The sequence below is a fragment of the Pristiophorus japonicus genome, chromosome 5, assembly GCF_044704955.1.
Source record: "Pristiophorus japonicus isolate sPriJap1 chromosome 5, sPriJap1.hap1, whole genome shotgun sequence".
Taxonomy (NCBI): Eukaryota; Metazoa; Chordata; class Chondrichthyes; family Pristiophoridae; genus Pristiophorus; species Pristiophorus japonicus.
Genome location: NC_091981.1, coordinates 131,646,448 through 131,667,270, shown reverse-complemented (window position 1 = coordinate 131,667,270; position 20,823 = coordinate 131,646,448). Strand labels below are relative to the sequence as shown.

General features: G+C 42.6%; 1 protein-coding gene across 1 annotated transcript in view; it reads left to right on the top strand.

The window, feature by feature from the left end:
- Nucleotides 1–2,888, top strand: part of sp4 (sp4 transcription factor) — a 109,124-nt gene extending 106,236 nt beyond the window's left edge. Inside the window, exon 6 of the mRNA XM_070880980.1 lies at nt 357–2,888. Coding sequence (XP_070737081.1) covers nt 357–607 — 251 coding nt within the window. The 3' untranslated portion in view covers nt 608–2,888. The remainder of the gene's footprint in view (nt 1–356) is intronic.
- Nucleotides 2,889–20,823: the final 17,935 nt, after the last annotated feature.

The following is a 20,823-nucleotide window of genomic DNA, read 5'->3' as shown; positions in this document are numbered from 1 at the left end:
CCCACACCTGAGTGTAATAAAAGTTGAATTTGACTTGCCTCAGTCACTACAATCCAGTGGCCATGTTTATAGATAATGGAACAGCTTAGAATCAACCAGTTGGCAAGATAGAGCTGTTCTCTATGCTGTATAGTGAAAATGATGCTGGTTAAGGTTAGTGAAACGTTCAAAGTTAAAATAGGAGTCCAAATGTTCGTAAGCTAAAGAGTGAAACATTAATATATGAATACTCACCTATCCTCTCACCACACACACACACACACACACACACACACACACACACACACACACACACACCTGTAAGTGCAGTAGTATTTTCTCAGGTAAGTTATTAACCTTTATCTTCTTGTTTTCAGGTGAAAAGAAGTTTTCCTGCCCAGAGTGCTCGAAGCGCTTTATGCGGAGTGATCATCTTTCGAAACATGTTAAAACCCATCAGAACAAGAAAGGTGCTGCTGTTGTCCAAAGTGTTGGGAGCGCCTCGCCAGACATGGAGGCATCTGTGGCAGAGGTTCTAGTCACTCCCAGAATAGTCGCTATAACTACCGCTTCCCAGGATTCCAGTCCAGCAATGCCAGCTATGGCAAATAGCATAGATGAATACTGATACCATGCAGCAATCCAGATTCAGCACTTGTCAATTTATTTCGAAGAAGTAGAAACAATATTCAAAATTTACAAGAGTGTGGGGGGACAAAACAACTCGCTAGATTGCAATTCGTAACCTGTTACATAGATTTGGATCTAACATTTCAACTGGACAAAGTAGCAGTATACAAATTAGCTGTTCAATTTCAACCATTGTTAAATTTATTGAGTATTGTGATTTAAACAATATGCAACAGCTTATCACTGTTGACGAAAAAAATGCCATTATTAGGATAATCCCTATTGTAAACAAAATTGCTTGTTTGACACAATCCAAAGTTTTTTCAATGATGCTTTTTTAGTTTTTAAGGAGTTTAATTGTGCAATCTTAATCTACAGACATTAATTATAGAGAACTCTTTAAAGAAAATTCCATTAAAAAAATTAAGATCTCAGTCAGCTTGCTTTCTACCACAGTCTTGGGCAGATCGTATCTGATGATCACAGTGCAGTAACCACATTGATTATTCTAAGATGTTACTGATTTTAAAATATCAGTTTCTCAACTCCCCATCTTCTCAGTGGATGACAATCGAAATTTAAAAATAATTCTATATGCTAGAACCATTTGCTTTTACAGGTACCCAAATTAAAAAAGAATATATATGAAAAAAGTGGATCCAGATACATTGGTAAGTAGCTACAATAATGTAGAGAGGTTTAATATGATCCTGTTTTGATTCAGCTTCTCAGTAAGGAGGATGATTTTATTCCAAGTTTTATTTACATGTGGAATAGATATCGATTTGTATTTAACATTTAATTGTGATGAACGTTTCCTTAGAAATCCGATGTCTGCAGCTGTTTAGTTATTGGAATAGCTTTCTAGGATCCTAAGTGTTGGAGGATGTCAGCTAAGAGTAAATTTTGGATACGGAGTGTCAATTGCAACTCTCCTGTATGTCTAAAAAAAAACTACTTCTATTTTTCTTTTATGTAAAATATTTGTTTTACAAACTTTTTCAATTAAACTTGTGCATGAATTTTTTTGTACTCCTATTCGGATTTCTTTTTCATCCAACTTTAATTGTTTAGGCAGAAGTTTGTTGATTTGTTAAAATATTTTCATGAACCAGTTAACTGTTAGTAACCCTGTGAGAGCGGGTTTATTTTGTTGAACTTTCATTTACATATTGGGCTTTTATATGTGCATGTTTGCGCGTGTGTGTGTGTGTGTGCGTGCGTGTGTGTATGTCTTTTTTTTGCTCCCTAGCTCCATCTATCATGAATCATACCTTTTATATAGTATCTGCTTTTCACCAAGCTATCTTTGATAGGGCCTTCTCCTGAAGATAGGCTAGGCACCAATTTGATCTAGTGTCTCAGTAAATGTCTTCTTGAAGACTGTTTCAGTGCTCATTCCTTTTTGTATAAATATGTTTATACCACCGACTTACTCGTGTACTTTGTTGGTCTTAATTCTTGGTACAACTATATAAAATTATGATATATGTATAGTTCTATAAATGGTCAGTGTTGCCATTAGTAATACTTACGTTTATTTTCCAGTGAGTTAGTGTCTGTTGCAAGTGAACATGTCTGTAGAAAATTACAGCACTGAAATTTGCATCTTGATTTATTATTTAACACAAGTATTATTTACTTGCTTATTCTATGCAAGGCCAGGAATGAAGGAGATGTATTTGTAGGTGCAAGTAAACTTGTCCTTTTGGGAAGCAGTAAAATATAAAATTATATATATATAGATTTTCATCAATATAGTCATTAACTACCATATTGTGATTATGCAGTTTGTTTCTGGCCTTGCAAAGTACTTTTGCTTTAACTTATGTCTGCTTCCATTTGTGGTTAGAATCATGCATGTAATGATTAAAAATAAATAATTGCCCATCAAACTAAATTCTAAGTAATTTGCAGATGTTTAAGAGTAAAAAGTACACAATTAATATGTGTAAAAATATTAAGAGGGAATATTGTTGATGATAGTATTTAGGGAAAAAAGAAGTTTTGGTTTTGAATATCAGACTTTCTACAACAAAATTATTAACCTGAATATTTTGTTACAATAATTCACTTGTAAATCTTTTTTTAAAATGTGTTTTCCTGGCATCATAAACTTTTAATAATGGATTCTGCCAGTATGGCCTTAAAGGCACTATTTGTTCACATTTTTATAATGCAAATTTGTATAAAAGAGTGCATTTTGTGGGGGGGGGAAAAGTGTTTTTTCACCTGCAGCAGAAAACCGAACTTGTCCATTAAAATATCCTTTAAGTTGAGATGCTTGTGCTTGTTTTTTTTTTATTAGTTGAATATTCTTGGTAATTGTTTTCATTTATAGGGGAGGGGGACTGAGTCAAACTATTTTTATATTTTTCTTAACATTTATGATTTTATTTTGGTTAAACCACAGACAGAAAGTAATTTACTTTCAACAAGAAAATGAAAACCTTCCTTAAATGGAAAATAACCTGAATGTGCCTCAACAATAAGGCCTGCAATACAAAACAAAACACGGTGACTCTGGACATCGAGTTAAAATAATGTAGAAAAAATGTCAATGTGCTAGAACACAAATGGTCTAAAGCACTCCCACATATGTTCAATCTGCTGGTTCAGTAACTGGTTTGGAAAACTTAATCCAGTACCTAATTTGCTTCTCCTGGTCAATATGACTTTTTTCATGTACTTATTTTCAGCAATGTTATCATTTGTTCTGCAATTATTTGACCTGACCCTGCTGCAGCTAAGTGGGCTGGGTCAGACCTGCTCTTACGGTCCCACCAATGCCCTGTGTGGCTGGCTGCTCAAAAACTGTCCAGGCAATAATTCCCTCTGATTTCTTCCCCCATCCCCTTCACTGCTGGGAAATATCGCATTCTGCCCAGAATGAGGACTGAACGCTATTGAACTTGAACCAGAGTGGTTGTCCATGCCATGGTACTGAGCATGGCTTCTTTGTCCATTTTCCTCTCCCTGTGCAATGTGATTCTTAATAGAGCTTTTTTTCTTCTGCTCATATCAATACAGTGAAACTTATCTCTTATGATCATCCCTGGGCCTGGCCCGATTTGCAGTAATATTAGGTTGGCAAAACTTGCAATTCTCTCTCGGTGTTAAAATAGACTGCCTCATACATTGCAAAGTTCAGGTGGACCAGGATTCTTCAGCATTAGTTACCAGCCTTTGACTCGCGTGTTCTCGACTCCATCCCGCAGCATGCGACCCGCCACCAACTCCGTGAAACTGCAACATTGCACGAAGTAGGCAAAGCCGTAAAACAGCTCAAAAATAACACGGCTACGGGTGCGGATGGAACCCCTGCTGAGGCGCTAAAGTATGGCGGAGAGCTGCTGTTGGCGCGGATACATGGCCTCATCTCTCTCATCTGGAGGGAGGAGAGCATGCCAGAAGATCTGAGAGATGCAGTGATTGTGACCATTTTTTAAAAAGGGGACAAGTCCGACTGCGGCAACTACAGGGGAATCTCCCTGCTATCAGCCACTGGGAAAGTTGTCGCTCGAGTTCTCCTCAATCGTATTCTCCCTGTGGCCGAGAAGCTCCTCCCGGAATCACAATGCAGATTTCATCCCCTACGGGGCACAACAGACATGATCTTTGCAGCGCGATAGTTGCAGGAAAAATGCAGGGAGCAGCGCCAGCCCTTATACATAGCCTTTTTCGATTTTACAAAGGCCTTTGACACTGTCAACCGTGAGGGTCTATGGAGCATCCTCCTCTGTTTCTGATGTCCCCAAAAGTTTGTTAACATCCTTCGCCTGCTTCACGATGACATGCAGGCCATGATCCTTACCAATGGATCCATTACAGCCCAATTCACGTCCGGACCGGGGTCAAACAGGGCTGCGTCATCGCTCCAACCCTTTTCTCAATCTTTCTTGCCGCCATGCTCCACCTCACAATCAACAAGCTCCCCGCTGGAGTGGAACTAAACTACAGAACCAATGGGGAGCTGTTTAACCTACGCCGCCTCCAGGCCAGGTCCAAGATCACCCCAACGTCTGTCGTTGAGCTGCAGTATGCGGACATTCAAAGGCTGAACTTCAGGATGTCGTCAGTGTATTCACTGAGGCATATGAAAGCATAGGCCTTATGCCTAACATCCGTAAGACAAAGGTCCTCCACCAGCCTGTCACCGTCGCACAGCACTGCCCTCCAGTCATCAAGATCCACTGCGCGGCCCTGGACAACGTGGACCATTTCCTATATCTCGGGAGCCTCTTATCAACAAAGGCAGACATTGATGCGGAGATTCAGCATCGCCTCCAGTGTGCCAGTGCAGCCTTCAGCCGTCTGAGGAAAAGAGTATTTGAAGACCAGGCCCTCAAATCTACCACCAAGCTCATGGTTTACAGGGCTGTAGTAATACCCACCCTCCTGTATGGATCTGAGGCACGGACGATGTATAGAAGGCACCTCAAGTCACTGGAGATATATCACCAACGATGTCTCCGCAAGATCCTGCAAATCCCCTGGGAGGACAGGTGCACCAACATCAGTGTTCTCGACCAAGCTAACATCCCCAGTATTGAAGCACTGACCACACTCAATCAGCTTCGCTGGGCAGGCCACATAGTTCGCATGCCAGATACGAGACTCCCGAAGCAAATGCTTTATGCGGAGCTCCTTCATGGTAAACGAGCCAAAGGAAGACAACAGAAACGTTATAAGGACACCTTCAAAGCCTCCCTGGTAAAGTGCGACATCACCACTGACACCTGGGAGATCCTGGATGAAGACTGCCCGAGGTAGAGAAAATACATCCAGGAAGGCGTTGAGGTCTTCGAGTCTCAACGCAAAGAGCATGAAGAGGCCAAGCGCAGGCAGCGGAAGGAGCGCGCAGCAAACCAGCTCCACCGACCCCTTCCCTCGACGAATGTCTGTCCCACCTGTAACAGGGTCTGTGGCTCTCGTATCGGACTGTTCAGCCATCAAAGAACTCAGTTTGGGAGCGGAAGCAAGTCCTCCTCGATTCTGAGGGACTGCCTATGATGAAAATAAGTGAGGGGTTCTAACTAAAATTGCTGGTAGGGAGTTGTGCCATAAGTGGACTCTTTGTTGATATATTTACATAGAATATACAGCATAGAAACAGGCCATTCAGCCTAACTAGTCTGTGCTGGTGTTTATACACCACAGGAGTCTCCTCCCATTCCATCTACCTCATCTCGGCCTTTCAGCATATCTTTCCATTCACTTTTCTCTCATGTACACTTCTAGTTTCCTTTTGGAAGCATCTAAGCTATTTGCCTAAACCACTTCCTGTGGTAGCATGTTCCACATTCTAACCACTCTCTGAGTAAAGAAATTTCTCCTTATTTCCCTATTGGATTTATTAGTAACTAATACTGGTACAATTTCAAAATTTGCAGATGACACCAAATTGGGCATGTAGCTAATATAGAGAACTGTGACAAAATACAGGAAGACATTAATAAACTTGCAGAATGAGTTGTAATTGGCAAATGAAATTCAACATGGAAAGTGTGAGGTGGTAAATTTTGGTAAGAAGAATAAGGAGGCCACATACTCCCTGGAAAATAAGTGTCTAAATGGGGTAGAGGAACAGAGAGATCTGGGGGTATAGATAAATCATTAAAAGCGATACAGGTTAATGAGGCCATAAAAAAGCAAACCAAGCACTGAGCTTCATTTCTTGAGGGATAGAATTGAAAAGCAGAGAAGTTATGTTAAAATGTTATAGTACCTTGGTTAGAGCACACTTGGAGTACAGTGAACAGTCTGGTCTCCATATTATAAAAAGCATATCGAGGCGCTGGAGAAGCTACAAAAAATATTTACTCGAATGATACCAGAACACTGAGGTTATACTCAAACAATTGAACAGGTTGGGGCTGCTTTCTCTGGAAAAGAGAAGAGTGAGATGTGACCTGATGGAGATTTTTTAAATTATGAAAGGGTTTGTTAGGGTAGAAATAGAGAAGATGTTTCCACTTTCGGGCGAGACCAGAACAAGGAGCCATAAATGTAAGATAGTCACTCATAAATCTAATGGGGAATTCAGGAGAAACTTCTTATCAGAGAGTAGTTAGAATGTGGAACTCACGACTACAAGGAGTAATTGAGGCGAATAGTATTGATACGTTTAAGGGGAAGCTGGATAAGCTCATGAGGTAGAAAGGAATAGAAGGATATGTTGATGAGGAATGGTGGGACGAGGCTCGTGGAGCTTAAATACCAGCATGGACTTGTTGGGCCAAATGGCCTGTTTATGCGCTGTAAATACTAGGAGGGGAATTTTAGCCGAAAACAAAGGTTTTGGGTTTGGAGCGTGGGGGTAGTTAAATTGTTAAAAAAAAAATCAGATTCCCGACCTGAACTCGCCTCCAACCCACTCACGTCCGATTTGATGGTTGGGGGCGGGGGGGGGGGGCAGGGTGCAGGACATCAATTTAAATATATTAATGAGGCCTCTTTAACCTCCAATTTGATTTTAACTCCAGCTGGTCGGGTTTTACACACTTCGTAAAACCGGACAGTTACAATAAGGCAAGAACTGCTGCATCCTGGATTCGGGGTCCCCGCCTAACCCCGCGATCTGGCTGGCTGCGGGTGGGAAACTGTGGCCTCGCAGGCAAATCGGGCCCGGCCGTTAAAGTCGGCAGAGCCTGCGGGAAACCCGTTCTCCCAGGTTTTATGCCCATCCCCAAACCCGCCTTCCTTATTAAAATCCAGCCCTAAATATCTTGTACTTATGGCCCCTAGTTTTAGATTCACCCACAAGTGGTAACATTCTCTCCACAGCTACCTTGTCCAACCCATTCATAATTTTAAAAACCTCTATCAGGTCTCCTTTCATTCTTTTTTCTAAAGAAAATAGCTGCAACCTGTTCAATTTTTCCCAATAGCTGTAATCTCTCAAATCTCTTCCCATTCTTGTAAATTTTTTTGCACTTTCTCCAGTGCTGCTTTGTTCTTTTTACAGTATGGAGACCAGAAGCGTGCAGAGTACATTTGTGTGGCCTGACCAGGGTCCTATATAAGTTTGACATAACTTCACCACTTTTGAATTCTATACCCCGAGAAATAAATCCCCATGCTTTGTTAGCATTTTTAATTGCTTTGCTGATCTGTGATGCTGTTTTTAATTATTTATTCACCTGCATCCCTAGATCCCTTTGTTCTTCTACTCCATTCAGTTTCTTTTTTTCTTGGGTGCAGATGATGTTTCGGTTTTTTCCGACCAAAGTTCATCACCTCACATTTATCTATGTTAAAGTTAATTTGCCACTTAATTGCCCAGTCTGTATGTATTCTAATGTCTTTTATAAAGTTGCATTTTTCCTCTGTGTTAGCTAACACCCCCCCCCCCCCCCACAAAGTTTGGTATCATGTGCAAATTTTGATACTGAGTTACTTATTCCTAAATCCAAATCTTTAATGTAAATTATGAATAACAATGGTCCCAGCACTGATCCTTGTGGAACATCGCTTTCTACCTTCCTCCCATCTGAATAATTACCCTTTATCCCTACTGATACCACATAGGTACATTATCAAAAGCATTTTGAAAATCCAATTATATGATATCTACTGCATTACCCTGGTCTACTCTTTCCGTTACCTCTTCAAAGAATTATTTCAGGTTAGTTAAGGATGACTTAATCCGCACGGATTCCAAAAGACTATTTAAAAAATATATATATTCTGTCCTATTTCTACACACTGTTGAGTGGGAATTTGAATTCTGATCAGTTTGAATACGAGTTCCACTCTGGTCCTCAAGTCCTGTCTGTAATGTACAGGTGAATATTAAGTGGGATTTAACACAACACAGCTAAATAAAGTGTTGTAATGTGGGCCAAACAGGTTTAAAGGAGGACATTTTACATTGCCTTCAGTGGTAATTAATTCAGAAGCACAAAGGGTACACTCTATAAAGGTAAGCATAAGTACAGATTGTACTGATTTCACTGCTTAATGATTTATTGTATTTAGCATTATTGAATAGAGTGTTGAGATTGTGCTGTGAAATAATGTTCAGATTGCTGAATATTGGTTCATACTGCTGCATTCTAAAATACCCTAAAGTTGAAAATGGGAACGAGAACGATTGCCATGAATTGGGTCTTTTCCACTTGTATATTGAAACCGTGAGAAAGATTAAAACGTTTTCCCCCTAGTAATATTCAAGCTAACTAAAGGCATGGAAAAAGATAGTAAACTAACTTTTATGTGGGATTAGCTAGTGTTGGTATTTACAGTTGTCTAGACTTGGGCATTATAGGTTTTTTTTTTAAATATAAAATTTTTCGTCAACCAAATACAAGAATACAAATACAAACTCTTATTTTACAAACCTCAAATTAACACCAAGCAACAATGTTATTCCATGTTGGGATACAGAGGTTGAGTATGTTTGCTCCTCTTGGGTAGTTGTAATATTGGTGTGATCCCTTTGTTCTATAAATTTTAAACTCTGTTTTTAATAGATTATTACTTGTCTGCCCGAGTTGGTTTGTAGATTCAGTGAACAATTAAATGAACTGATCTTAAATCAATAATTCTCTGGCTATTATTTGATCACTAATTTAGATTTTCTGTTGCTATTACTTTAGTATTTTAAATGTTAATATTAGAGGGATGGTTATAAGGCAAGACACAAATTAATTTACTCTTCAACCTAAGATTGGGAGAGCTTAACCAGATCAAGAACTGAAAATATTTTATTGCTCTCGTAAACATAAATATGTTAGAAACATAGAAACAAAGAAAATAGGTGCAGGAGTAGGCCATTCGGCCCTTCGAGCCTGCACCACCATTCAATATGATCATGGCTGATCATTCACTTCAGTACCCCTTTCCTGCTTTCTCTCCATACCCCTTGATCCCTTTAGCCAACAGGGCCATATCTAACTCCCTCTTGAATATATCTAATGAACTGGCATCAACAACTCTCTGTGGTAGAGAATTCCACAGGTTGACAACTCTCTGAGTGAAGAAGTTTCTCCTCATCTCGGTCCTAAATGGCTTACCCCTTATCCTTAGACTGTGTCCCTGTTTCTGGACTTCCCCAACATCGGGAACATTCTTCCTGCATCTAACTTGTCCAGTCCCGTCAGAATTTTATATGTTTCTATGAGATCCCCCCTCATTCTTCGAAACTCCAGTGAATACAGGCCCAGTTGATCCAGTCTCTCCTCATATGTCTGTCCTGCCATCCCGGGAACCAGTCTGGTGAACCTTCGCTGCACTCCCTCAATAGCAAGAACGTCCTTCCTCAGATTAGGAGACCAAAACTGAGCACAATATTGCAGGTGAAGCCTCACCAAGGCCCTGTACAACTGCAGTAAGACCTCCCTCCTCCTATACTCTAATCCCCTAGCTATGAAGGCCAACATGCCATTTGCCGCCTTCACCACCTGCTGTACCTGCATGCCAACTTTCAATGACCAATGTACCATGACACCCAGGTCTCGTTGCACCTCCCCGTTTCCTAATCTGCCATTCAGATAATATTCTGCCTTCATGTTTTTGCCACCAAAGTGGACAACCTCACATTTGTCCACATTATTCTGCATCTGCCATGCATTTACCCACTCACCTAACTTGTTCAAGTCACCCTGCAGCCTTTTAGCATCCACTTCACAGCTCACACCGCCACACAGCTTAGTGTCATCTGCAAATATGGAGATATTACACTCAATTCCTTCATCTAAATCATTGATATATATTGTAAATAGCTGAGGTCCCAGCACTGAATCCTGCAGCACCCCACTAGTCACTGCCTGCCATTCTGAAAAGGACCTGTTTATCCCGACTCTCTGCTTCCTGTCTGCCAACCAGTTCTCTATCCACGTCAGTACATTATCTCCAATATCATATGCTTTAACTTTGCACACCAATCTCTTGTGTGGGACCTTGTCAAAAGCCTTTTGAAAGTCCAAATACACCACATCCACTGGTTCTCCCTTGTCAACTCTACTAGTTACATCCTCAAAAAATTCTAGAAGACTTGTCAAGTATGATTTCTCTTTCATAAATCCATGCTGGCTTGGACCGATCCTGTCACTGCTTTACAAATGCACTGCTATTTCATCTTTAATAATTGATTCCAACATTTTCCCCACTACTGATGTCAGGCTAACCGGTCTATAATTACCCGTTTTCTCTCTCCTTTTTTTAAAAAGTGGTGTTACATTAGCTACCCTCCAGTCCATAGGAACTGATCCAGAGTCGATAGACTGTTGGAAAATGATCACCAATGCATCCACTATTTCTAGGGCCACTTCTTTAAGTACTCTGGGATGCAGACTATCAGGCCCTGGGGATTTATCGGCCTTCAATCCCATCAATTTCCCCAACACAATTTCCCTCCTTCGTGAAGACAGAACCAAAGTATTTGTTCAACTGGTCCGCCATTTCTTTGTTCTCCATTATAAATTCACCTGTTTCTGACTGCAAGGGACCTACATTTGTCTTCACTAATCTTTTTCTCTTCACATATCTATAGAATCTTTTGCAGTCAGTTTTTATATTCCTGGCAAGTTTCCTCTCATACTCTATTTTCCCTCTCCTAATTAAACCCTTTGTGCTCCTCTGCTGAATTCTAAATTTCTCCAGTCCTCAGGTTTGCTGCTTTTTCTGGCCAATTTATATGCCTTTTCCTTGGATTTAACACTATCCTTATTTCCCTTTTTAGCCACGGTTGAACCAACTCCAGACAGGGATGTACAATTGTTGAAGTTCATCCATGTGATTTTTAAATGTTTGCCATTGCCTATCCACCGTCAACCCTTTAAGTATCATTCGCCAGTCTATTCTAGCCAATTGACGTTTTTATACCATCAAAGTTACCGTTCCCTAAGTTCAGGACCCTAGTCACTCTCCATCTTAATAAAAAATTCTACCATATTATGGTCACTCTTTCCCCAAGGGGCCTCGCACAACAAAATTGCTAATTAGTCCCTTCTCATTACACATCACCCAGTCTAGGATGGCCAGCCCTCTAGTTGGCTCCTCGTCATATTGGTCTAGAAAACCATCCCTAAATACACTCCAGGAAATCCTCCTTCCACCGTATTGCTACCAGTTTGGTTAGCCCAATCTATATGTAGATTAAAGTCGCCCATGATAACTGCTGTACCTTTATTGCATGCATCCCTAATTTCTTGTTTGATACTGTCCCTACCATCTCTACTACTGTGTAGTGGTCTGTGCACAACTCCCACTAGCGTTTTCTGCCCTTTGGTATTCCACAGCTCCACCCATACAGATTCCACATCATTCAAGCTGATGTCCTTTCTTACTATTGCGTTAATTTCCTCTTTAACCAGCAACGCTACCCCACCTCTTTTTCCTTTCTGTCTATCGTTGCTGAATGTTGAATATCCCTGGATGTTGAGTTCCCAGCCTTGGTCACCCTGGAGCCATGTCTCCGTAATCCCAATTACATTATATCCGTTAACAGCTATCTGCGCAGTTAATTCGTCCACCTTATTATGAATACTCCTCGCATTGAGGCACAGAGTCTTCAGGCTTGTCTTTTTAACACACTTTGCCCCTTTAGAATTTTACTGTAATGTAGCCCTTTTTGATTTTTGCCTTGGGTTTCTCTGCCCTCCACTTTTACTTTTCTTCTTTCTATCTTTTGCTTCTGCCCCCATTTTACTTCCCTCTGTCTCCCTGCATAGGTTCCCATCCCCCTGCCATATTATTTTAACCCCTCCCCAACAGCACTAGCAAACACTCCCCCTAGGACATTGGTTCCGGTCCTGTCCAGGTGCAGACCGTCCAGTTTGAACTGGTCCCACCTCTCCCAGAACTGGTTCCAATGTTCTAGGAATTTGAATCCCTCCCTCCTGCACCACTCTTCAAGCCACGTAATCATCTTGGCTATCCTGCTATTTCTACTCTTGACTAGCCTGTGGCACTGGTAGCAATCCTGCGATTACTACATTTTGAGGTCCTGCTTTTTAATTTAACTCCTAGCTCCCTAAATTCAGCTTGTAGGACCTCATACTGTTTTTTCACCTATATCATTGGTACCTATATGCACCACGACAACTGGCTGTTCATCCTCCCCCCCCCCCCTCCAAAATGTCCTGCACCCGCTCCAAGACATCCTTGACCCTTGCACCAGGGAGGCAACATACCATCCTGGAGTCTCGATTGCAGCCGCAGAAACGTCTGTCTGTTCCCCTTACAATAGAATCCCCTATCACAATAGCTCTCCCACTCTTTTTCCTGTCCTCCTGTGCAGCAGAGCCACCCATGGTGCCATGAACTTGGCTGCTGCTGCCCTCCCCTGATGAGTTCTTTTAATGAGCCCCAAACCAGGAATTAACTGGTTTAATACTTTTCTATATAGCTTATTACTGACAATTCAAAATCCCATATGTTCACTGCAGCAATTACTGCCAAAGGTATAGATTAATTTGCATGCCATCCAGCAGCTAGGCTTAATGTTTTTCAAAAAGCAGGGAAAGGTCATTGGAGACAAATAAGAGCGGTTTTATGATCGCCCCAGAGAGCATGCAGGGAACTGCGGGTAAGTTATCTTTGAACTACACCATTGGAATTCAACCCATGTTGCTCAAATTCTCGCTTTGAGATGATATTTTTAGCATGTTAATCTTTGAAGCAATTTATGTATTAATTTTTTTAAATGAAATGTTGCAGGTGCATATAAGTAAATACTGTAGTAATTTTGTTCCACTTTAAATTCCACTTGATATTTTTACACTGTACAGTAAATTTGATTCAGACCTTCGTCTTAGGCATTAAGTGAAGTTTTTTTTTCTATATCCGGAGCTTAAAACGTTCATTCTGTTATACTGCTTTGGAAGGATGTGGCGAAGCCTGATCAGTGAAAGAGAAAGGAACATTACATGCTGAACAAGAAGTGTCACCCCATGAGGTGCTAATTTCTCCAGAGCTGCCTTGTTGAGAGAAAAGAGAGTTGATGGAACTAAAATGGAGTGAATAAGGTAGACATTTTGTAATATAGAGGAAAGGAGCTCTTGGGTATGCTAATCCAAAAATGTATCCAGTCAAATGTATGCTATCTGCTATTTGCATTTGACCAGTAGGATTTGACTTGAGATGGAAGGCCTCTGTTTAGCGACCAAGAACAATTGCACATTTGACTTTTTTTGGTTGCTTAGAGGGGATATACTGTACTGATTCGATAAAGCAGGTCAGGGACCATGATCTTCCAGGGCCCGCCATTCCAGCTCTTTTATAACCTGACCTGCAGAGCTGTTCTCTCACAGGTCGGGCTATAAAAGAGCTGGAGCGGCAGGCCTGGAACATTGTGGCCCCCCGACCTGCGAGAGAACAGCTCCGCAGGTCGGGCTATAAAAGAGCTAGAGTGGCGTACCTCTTCAACTTCCAGTGCGAGTTGCTCCAAGTGTGCGACATTTTTGAGATGGACGACTGGATGACGTCATCAAGACCCTGGTTGCCGTTTTGGAGCGTGGGCAGGAACATTGGCAGGACCCAGGTACAGAGGAGTGGGAAGGTCGGGGTAGATGAGCGGCCAGTGTTTGTGCGAGATGCGGTGAATGTTTGTGGCGGAAGAGCGGCAAAAGATCGTGGTGGTGGTGCGACAGATGAGGGTACGGGGCCCAGAAGAGCCAGGGGCAGCATGGGCCAGCCCACACTGCGATATGTGCGGGCTAGGTCCGTGCAACAGAGCAGGTCTCCAGTTATCTTGGTTAATCCTTGCCACTGGACCAAGACCTAGCTCAGTCAAGCCCGTGTGGTGGCTGGTGTACAACGGTCACCACACGTTAAAAAAATTCATGCACAGGCATCTTCCACCCCTCAATTGGAGTTCAGGACTGGAACATCGGGTCCTTCATCAAAACACCTGTGAACTCGTGGAAGCAAGTCATCCTCGTCCGAGGAACCGCTTATGATGACGAGATAAAGCAAGTGATAAATTAAGACGTAAATCTTTAAAGGTACAATAGACAACTGTACGATTAAGTTTGCATTGCCACAAGAGTCTGCATTGGTGTAGAATATTTTTGTATCTTTAACATTTATTCAACTAGGATTGTATATGGTCTGCAGACTATAATTGAAGCATTGGGCCTCAGTGAAAGATCATCCAGGAATGCACCACCCTCTCGTGCCTCCTCCACCCTCACCTCCAGCAAGTGCGAGGAGCTCATGGACTTTTTGTAATAAAGATCGAGACCATCCGTTCAGCTGCCTTGTCACTTCCCTCCCTTCCCCTAGCCCACTGGGCAAAACTTCTGCTTAGGTTCCCCCTGGCCCTAGCCCTGAATTCGCATTTTTCTCTAGTTTCTCTCCTTTCTCCCCTCACGTCTTCTCCGAACTCATCTTGTCGATGAGACCCACCTCCTGCTCCCTCGACCCTATTCCCATTAAACTGCTGACCATCCAACTTTCCTTCCTGACTCCCATGTTAGCTGATATTGTTGACAGTTCTCTCTCCTCAGATACTGTGCCCCTCTCCTTCAAATCTGCAGTCATCACCCCTCTTAAAATACCATCCCTTGACCCCTCCATCTTTGCAAATTACCGCCCCATCTCCAACCTCCTTTTCCTCTCAAGTCCTTGTGCTGTCTGCTCCCAAATCCATACCCATCTTTCTCAGAATGCCATGTTTGAATCCCTCCAATCTGGTTTCTGCCCCTGCCACAGTACTGAAACAGCTCTTACCAAAGTCATTAATGACATAATATTTGACTGTGACAATGGTAAACTCCCTCCTCGTCCTTCTTGACTTGTCTGCAGCCTTTTGACACAGTTGACCACTCCATCCTCCTCCAACACCTCTCCACCATTGTCCAGCTACGTGGGACTGCACTCTTCTGGTTCCATTCTTATCTATTCAGTCATACCCAGAGAATCACCTGCAATGGCTTCTCTTCCCACTCCCACACTGTTACCTCTTGTGTCTCCCAAAGATCTATCCTTCGCCCCATCCTATTTTTCAACTACATGCTGCCTCTCAGCGACATCATCCCAAAACACGCGTATGCTAGCCAACATTCCCTCTATGTTGTGAGGCCAGGCAGCACTCTGCCAGTCCAGCACAGCCTGGAACTGGCTTTTTCAATGTTAAATTTTGCGCATGCGCGAAACTGTGGGCCACGCACCCAAAAAAGAATTTTGGGGATCATTGACGCTGGCTATACTCAGGTCTACCTGACCACCACCTCTCTCAACCCCTCTACTGTGTCTAAATTGTCAGACTACTTGTTTGACATCCAGTACTGGATGAGCAGAAATTTCCTCCAACTAAATATTGGGAAGACCAAAGCCATTGTGTTTGGTCCCCGTCACAAACTCCTTTCCCTTGCCACCGACTCCATCCTTCTCCCTGGCAAACAAAACTGTTCGCAACCTTGGTGTCATATTTGACGCCAAGATAAGCGTCTGACCACATATCTACGCCATCATTAAGACTGCCTATTTGTAGCTCAGTAACATCGTCCGTCTCCGCACTTGCCTCAGCTCATCTGCTGCTGAAACCCTCATCTATGCATTTGTTACCTCTAGACTTGACTATTCCAACGGACTCCTGGCTGGCGTCCCAAGTTCTACCCTCTGTAAACTTGAGGTGATCCAAAACTCTGCTGCCCGTGTCCTAACTTGCATCAACTCCTGCTCACCCCTCCCCCCTCCCCCCCCCCCCCCCCCCCACACCCCGTGCTTGCTGACCTACATTGGCTCCCGGTTAAGCAACACCTCGATATAAAAAATTCTCATTCTTGTTTTCAAATCACTCCATATCTTCGCCCCTCCCTGTCTCTGTAATGTCTTTCAGCCCTGCAACCCCAACGAGATCTGTGCACTCTGCCAATTCTAACCTCTGGTAGCAGGCAAAGAACTCTGAAAGACTGCCTGGCTGGTGGACGGAAGCACAAATTAGCGCCAGGAGGCTGTGGCCGGGGACAGGTGAGAACAGTCCCTGGCAGTCAGCAGGGGGGAAGGCTCGGGAGAGAGCGAGAGCATTAAGAGATCAGGACTGTGATCAGGTGGGAGAAGAGCTTACAGAGATCGGGGCCACAATTGGGAGGGTGGGGGACGTTCAGAGATCAGGGCTGCGATTGGAGGCTGGGAGGGTTAAAGGATCGGGCCTGCGATTTGTGGGGGGGGGTACATCAAAGAATCAGGTCTGAGGAGGCCAAAGGCTTCCTTGTGGAGCCTGGAGTGAGTACTCCTGCTCCTCCTGGCCCACTGGGAGCTTAAAAACGGGCAAAGTTTTAGTGAGTTGGAAAGGGATCTGGCCCAGTAGACCGTGGGCTGAAGCCTGTCTTCTTGCTTAGATTTTTAGTTCCGTAGTCTCTGTGTGGGAAGTACCTAGAACCATACTAAATATGTTTAAAAATATGTATCTGAAGCAAAAACCAAATATTTCCCAAGTCTGAAAATTGAGTGTGACCAAGAATTAGCCCAAAACAAAGAAAAACATAAAACTGGTTGCTATGGACTTTCTTTTCACTAGCAACGGTGATATATCAGTGCTACTGCTACATTTTAAGAATGGCTAGTGTAAGAATTGGTTAAAAAGAAGCATCACTGAGGACATTGAGGTCTGGATGCATCATATGGTACAGTTCTACATAAATCTAAGTTTTGTTTTCATATCTGTTGCTAAGAAAGAAATCTACCATAGCAACCACTTATTTCATACACACTGACATTTCAATTGGACACCCACATTCATTCGTCAACCATATAATGATATTAATTATAATAAAAGTAATAGTATTGATTTTTTTTAAAAGCTAGAAATACTGAAAAAAACAATAGATCTAAAAAAAAGTTAGAGGCTGAAAAGGAATGAATATCAATCATCATCAGAATCAAGGGTATCTGTTTTCTCAGCCCTAGAAGTCTCGGGTAAGATGCAACATTCTCACAACCTGCACATGAGCAGGTTTTGATGCAAGGTAGTTTGTGGAGAAGACAAGAGCACCTTCCTTGTGCACACTAGGTCTTTTTGCATGAACAATGTGCAAGCTCCATTACACTTGCTGGTGCTGGAGGAAGTGTCATCCAGTCTGTGACAAGTATATCATCTTCAAATTTCCACCCATGGTCCTTTGGAGATGGAATTTCCGGCATGTTCTGAAGACATTGTTTGTGAATTGCAAACTGGTAATTGGCACGCTATATATGCTTGTACAGTGAATCTTTATTTGTTGGCAAGCACTTCTCTGCATAACTTCCAGTCTTGAACATTTGACATTTGACATTTCACATCTCTGCATCCACTCTGCCCGTAGACTTTGCAAGTGTACACCTCTAGTTCTTCACCAAGGGATTGTGAAACAGCAAACTAGGTCCCTAACTTCTCAAATGTTGAACAGTGCTCTTTGCTGGTAATGGGATTTTTGTTGCTTTCAAATTCCCCATTCCAAACAGAGCACTCACTAAATCACATCCTGAAAAACAGTGAAACCCTATGAGAGCAGCACATACATCTTTCCCAAAGTGATTAACGATGCGATGAACATCTATTTTATGCGTGTTGTTCCTCTTCCTGTGTGTCAATGTCCTTGCAGAACACCAAGCAGAGTACACAGACATCAGTGTCAGGATTGTTTATGCTCACTGGAACTGGCAGCAAGTGCGCTGTGAAGCAGTAGGCGTGTATCGACTTCGTCCTGGTTGGAGAATAGTGCTGGAATTGGTGCCACCTCCAGATCAATGTTGCTGTCATTCTGACTTATAACATGACATTCACTTCCATGTCCAACAAACTGTTACATCATCAATAATCTCCTTTACAGACTTGCACTATCTTTCATAGAGGAACTGGAGAAGATTTTCCTTGTCACTGCAAGACAGAAATTTTGTCCACTCCCTTGGAATTTTCTGGTCAGGAGAGAAGATTTTGTTGATTTGCTTTCCTCCAACTGGCCTCTGTCCCCTTTCACCACTTGATGCTGTTGGTCTTGTATCTTCCTGGAACAAAGTGGATCACTCTGGATTTGACCATCTTTGCTTTCAGTTCTTGGACAGCAAACTGTCCAAATGTCGATTGTGATTTCATGACTTGAATCAATGCCATAGCATCCCACACCCATGTTGAACCACTTGGGATCCCATCAATGGTAGGGGGTGGGTTGACTGACCCTCCGAGAAAGTGTAAGAGCTTGACTTTGTCTTGATGAAGGATCCATCATGATTAGGAAGAGTCCAGAATAATACTCCTAACATATGAACCAGCTTCTCATCGATGTCCATTTTTCTCACTGGTCCAACAACTTTAGTCTGGCAAATAAGTTCCGATCTGCTTTCAGAGCAATCTACCCTTTACTTTCGTTATGGTAGATTTTCCTGAGTCCTTGAAAGTCTTCAGTTTCATCATCTTGACGGGATCATGAAAGCTGACATCTTGGTTTTGTAGTCGCTTCTGACAAAAAGTCATGAATGCTTGCTCTTTTCCTTTGCCTCTGTAAGGTCTTTGACTACAGGTGCTGATGCAACTTGGCCTGATGTAATGTGATGCAATTAATCCTGTGTCAAAGGAAGGGTCAAAGGGATTAACCATATTCTGAATGGTGTCCATGACATTCCTCACACACTTTTCTTCATGCTCCCTTGTCTTGTCCAAGTCAACGCAAGATCTTGTTGAAGTTCTATGACCAGCCATCTCTTGACATTCTCTGCTTATAGCAGCCCTCTCGTGTTGTGACAAGGTCCATCTTTGTACAGCTCCCTTGTTGAGAATAAATCCTGTCAAACCTCCCTTTGACTTGGAGTCGTGGTTTGCCGTCTGTTCTATAACTTGATCACATGCAGTCTGAGAAGCTCTATTCCTGCTGTCTCTTGTTCTGCATTGATATCGGGATGACTCTCAAGTTGCACATCTTGAGCCAATAAGCTGAAAGATACCTGGAATAGTTGACCCAGTCATATGAAAAGAACCATGGCATCATGGAGCGAACACTTGACAGATGAAGATCCAAGCTGGCTACTCTGGTTGCTCTGATATATCGCAGCAATTTTTCAACCATATTGATGTAATTGCTCCAGAACTGAAATGTTACATTGTTTTTGTTAATAACAAAGTTCTTGTAGCTACTGATGAGTGTCTGGAGTCTTTGAGTTGAGGATATCATAGAAATCATCATGGGGAAGGCAGCCTGAAGATCACTGCAAGATTGTAAGCAAGGTCCTAATCCTCTTCTGGCAATGTGTCTGTGCAAGCCTGACTTCTCAATCTCTGTCGAGCTTCACACACTCCTGTCTCCTGTTGTAATGATTGCCGCTTACAACACCATTGACAGAACCTGCCGTAACTAGTTCAGATTCGATGACCATGTCTTGAAGACCAGCATCTGCAAATCTTTTCCCGAAGCAAGCTATGAATGCCATTGCAGTATGAAACTCCCCCATGTGAAAAATAAATCTCTGAATGAAGAGGGCATTCGTCCAACGAATCTCCTGGGCTTTTGCGTAAATTGCCTGGTCCATTACCACGACAGTTTTATCCAGTCCGAGCTGATCTGCAATATCAATACTTCATTGCAAGATTTTGTACACTGTACTAAGCTCAGTAGGGTTGGCATTGATGACGGGAATGTAGCCAATGTTTGACTTGGGTGGGATTGAAGTTTTCTGTACCAGTCCATCCTGGCAAGTCATCATTGTTCATCTCTGACAACTTGCTGAGGAAGTACGCACTATTCAAGCACGGTGCATCCTTTTGGATAGCCATGTGATTTTCAAGCTCCAATCGTACTTCCTCATCGAATGGCTGTAGGCCTTTCCTTTCATCTCCACTATACAAGTCAATATTCATGGGGGGGTGGTTGTCGGGATCTTTGTTTCGTTTCCTTCAAGGCAGGTAATTCTGGTTGTTTCGTTACAGTTGACTCATCCCTTTGAATTAGTATGCCATTTGTATTTTGAGTTGTGCCTTTTCCTGACACTCTCTCCTCTCCGAAATCGTTGTCCCAAACCAGTGTTGTGTGTGCATTGGGCTTGATATTGGGTGGAATATACTGCTCACCTCATTGAATCCAAAGCTCAGCCTGTGCTGTGTCATGTTCCAGTACTTGAGAATTTGGAGAACAGTGCCCAGGCCCAGGCCGATGAACTGTGTCGAGCCCGTCATATGACAGACACGGCCAAAGCTGAGTGTTTTGGCACCAGCCTCCTCCCTTTCAATCCTTTATGATGTCTTGGCAAACAGAAGTAATCTTGCGGCTGTTGATGGCATCTACTGCTACCTGTGAG